The sequence below is a fragment of the Cyprinodon variegatus genome, unplaced genomic scaffold (genome assembly GCF_000732505.1).
Source record: "Cyprinodon variegatus isolate N-32 unplaced genomic scaffold, C_variegatus-1.0 Scaffold9, whole genome shotgun sequence".
In the NCBI taxonomy this organism is placed as follows: Eukaryota; Metazoa; Chordata; class Actinopteri; order Cyprinodontiformes; family Cyprinodontidae; genus Cyprinodon; species Cyprinodon variegatus.
Window position 1 is genome coordinate 348,418 of NW_015150462.1, and position 3,175 is coordinate 351,592.

Consider the following 3,175-nt stretch of genomic DNA (forward strand, 5'->3'; position numbering starts at 1 on the left):
CTAAAAGCAACATTATTTTTTTTATATGAATATAGTTTTATTTCATGTATAATCTACGTCCAAAATTGATGCTTATTGTTTGATAATGCAGCTTGTAGTTGGTTACAATGAAAGTGTTGCTTAAAAAATAGATATTAGGTATAAGTTGAATTAATCTTATCACCCGTGTTAGAAGGTGCAACTCAGGCTAATAACAATAAACAAGACTTTAATTTAATTTTGACTATTATAGCTTTGAGATACTGGAAGCTAAAAATCCAGTGTCTCAGAAAGTTGAGTGGAAGGAAAAAGTATGGACTTGATACACTACAAAAAACTGAAATCTAAATAAGGCATTTTTTTTTTTTTTTAAATACATGTAGGTACATTGTTGAGTAAAAAATCTCATTCTACTGGCAAATTGTCTTATTTACCTACTCAAATCAAGGGTGAATACACTTATTTCTAAATAATTTTTTGCAGTGTAGGATTGTCGAGCAGATTCAATCCAGTAATTTGGCGGTTGTGCTTAATGATCTACCTGAAAAAGTTCAGCGCGCTTCCTGCTGACATGTTTAATGGAGTTACAGACATCATTTTCCAGCAGGATTTGGAACCTGCCCACACTGCCAGCGGTATTGATTAAAAAACGTCCACCGTTTGTATTATATTCTACACACTGCAAAAAACTTGAAATCTAAATGTAATTTTTTTCTCATGAGGTAAAGGAGAAACTTTGCCAACGGAACAAGACAATTTACATTTAAAATAAGAAAAAAACAATTGCATTCTCTTATATCAAGTGCATTTTTTTCTAATTATCTTATTTTAAGAGCAAATCATCTTATTTGCGCACTCATATGGGGGATAAGTACAGTTAATGTAAGAAATTTGTACCTATTTGTAGGTTGTTTTTGCAGTACTTCATTTTTTGGCTGCCCTTAACATGACTGTAGGTATTTCGCATTGTAAGTGGAAAGACTCTGAATCCGTCAAAGGTACATGTATGACTAAGTGAACGAGATCTCCATTTCCCATCTTTTTAGAGTGCCATTGAGTCCCTGTTTGGAGCTTCAATGACGGGGATAGCCTACTCTCTTTTTGCTGGGCAGCCTCTCACCATCCTGGGCAGCACTGGGCCTGTTCTCGTCTTTGAAAAGATCCTTTTCAAGTTTTGCAAGTAGGCTCTTTTCTTACATCTGTTTTCTTCTGCTGGAAAAATGTTCCTACCCGTTCTTGTGTTTTTATACTTGTGTGTTTTTATACCTCAGAGAATACGGCTTGTCCTACCTCTCCCTGAGGGCCTGTATCGGGCTGTGGACGGCTTTCTTCTGCCTGCTGCTAGTGGCCACAGACGCCAGCTCGCTGGTCTGTTACATCACTCGCTTCACAGAAGAGGCTTTCGCGTCGCTGATCTGCATCATCTTCATCTATGAAGCCCTGGAGAAGCTGATCCACTTGGGGGTGCACTATCCTGTCAACAAACATAACGACCTGCAGAAACTCACCCAATACTGGCAAGTTTCTGAGGCCGCTTCCTTTGGCGTCACTCGTCACATGATCACAGTGATGCTTTAGGCTGATATAACATACACTATTTGCCCAGCAGAAAATGCCAACTTTATTTAACCTATATGCTAAAATTCCCTCTTATGTCATGAAATGATCAGTCTTATTATAAAAGCTTATGGATTGTTTTATCTCGAGCAGGTGTAGCTGTGTTGAGCCCAGGAACCCGAGCAATGAGACTCTGCGATTTTGGGAGGAGAGAAACATCACCACCTCTGAAGTCAACTGGACCATGCTGGAGGTCAAGGTAAAGGGCCCTTTTATTACTTCTTAGTAGCCTTTTGAAAGTGAACAGATCATTTTTATCCCACGCTAACCTGACCTGAAAAACAAAAATCCTAGTTGCATTAATTACAGCAACATTTTTTCCTGGGTTCCACCTCCCCCATCATCTGCTATTACATCGGGGCCAGTAGGAGTGTGAGATGTTTCATGGGGTGTTTGAGGGGCCCGCCTGCGGACACCATGGCCCTTATATCCCAGACGTCCTCTTCTGGTGCGTGGTCCTCTTCTTCACCACAGTCTTCATGTCGGCCTTCCTCAAGGAGTTCAAGACGAGCCGTTACTTCCCCACCAAGGTGACAAACACTGAGTTCTTCAGTTGCACTTTAGCCTCCATGGATCAGGAAATGATTTATTTGTTTTGCTTTCGGAAATTTAACAGCAAGAGATGCAATTAGCCCAGTGCTCCTTGTTAAAGTGATTAACATAATGACAAGTTCTCCTTGGTTTTCTTTAAATATTTGCATCTTTTTACTGCTAAATATCTCAGGCCTTGATCCTTTACCCAATATGAAAGCATTGTGCCTAGTTCAATAAAAAACAAAGAAAACATTTGCTTTCAAATTTAATTAATTAAGTTTCACTGTCTGAAACTGTCAAAACACTGAAAAACTGGTGGCAGACTTATCATAGAGCCGATTTCTTTACTTTACTCTGTTGAGGATCTTTCAGGTAGAAGCAGACATCACTTATTCCCACCTAAGAGCCTGTTTAAAGTCCTCCATTAAGTCTTTAATTAAGCATAGTGATAATCCAGACTGCTTCACCTGATGCATCATTAGCGCACGCTGCCATCTACAGGTTGATATTGGATATAGAAAAACCCTGCAGTCTGCATGGCCATTCTATGTCTAGTTTCTATGGGTTGTCATTGAGATGACACACAGCAGAGTAATGTGTGGGGTGATGTTGTCTGACTAAGCCGTGTTCTGTGATCGCCACCTGGTGGTGATGAATATTACTGTGCAGTAATACTGCAGATGGACAACTGATGGCAGTTCAAATGAAGCAGCTAAACCATCAGTCATTTCTTCCTGTTTATTATTTATGGAACTTCTTTTTACCAACAGCTTTTTTTTTTCTTGTATGATGCAGATTTAGACAAATTGCAGTATTATATTTCTTGCTTTTAACTTATGAAATTCACTTTTTTTTTAAGTCCAGGAAAAGAGGAATTGAAACATTAAAACATCACAGAGCAGATGGTAACCCTGAACCATTCTCTCCCCTAAAGTTCAATTCAATTCAGTTTGTTTATATAACGGCAATTCACAGCACGTCATCTTAAGGCACTTTACAAAGACAATTTAACCAGATCAGCCAGTCAAATTGATTCAAAGTCTAA

At 38.9% G+C, this 3,175-nt stretch overlaps 1 protein-coding gene across 2 annotated transcripts in view; it reads left to right on the forward strand.

The window, feature by feature from the left end:
- The window catches only part of LOC107087359 (sodium-driven chloride bicarbonate exchanger-like), a 61,365-nt gene that overhangs the window by 46,136 nt on the left and 12,054 nt on the right, over nt 1-3,175 (forward strand). For both annotated transcript variants that reach the window (XM_015378901.1, XM_015378910.1), the window contains 4 exons: nt 1,026-1,159; nt 1,251-1,496; nt 1,690-1,795; nt 1,965-2,126. In XM_015378901.1, the coding sequence (XP_015234387.1) occupies nt 1,026-1,159; nt 1,251-1,496; nt 1,690-1,795; nt 1,965-2,126 (648 nt within the window). The remainder of the gene's footprint in view (nt 1-1,025; nt 1,160-1,250; nt 1,497-1,689; nt 1,796-1,964; nt 2,127-3,175) is intronic.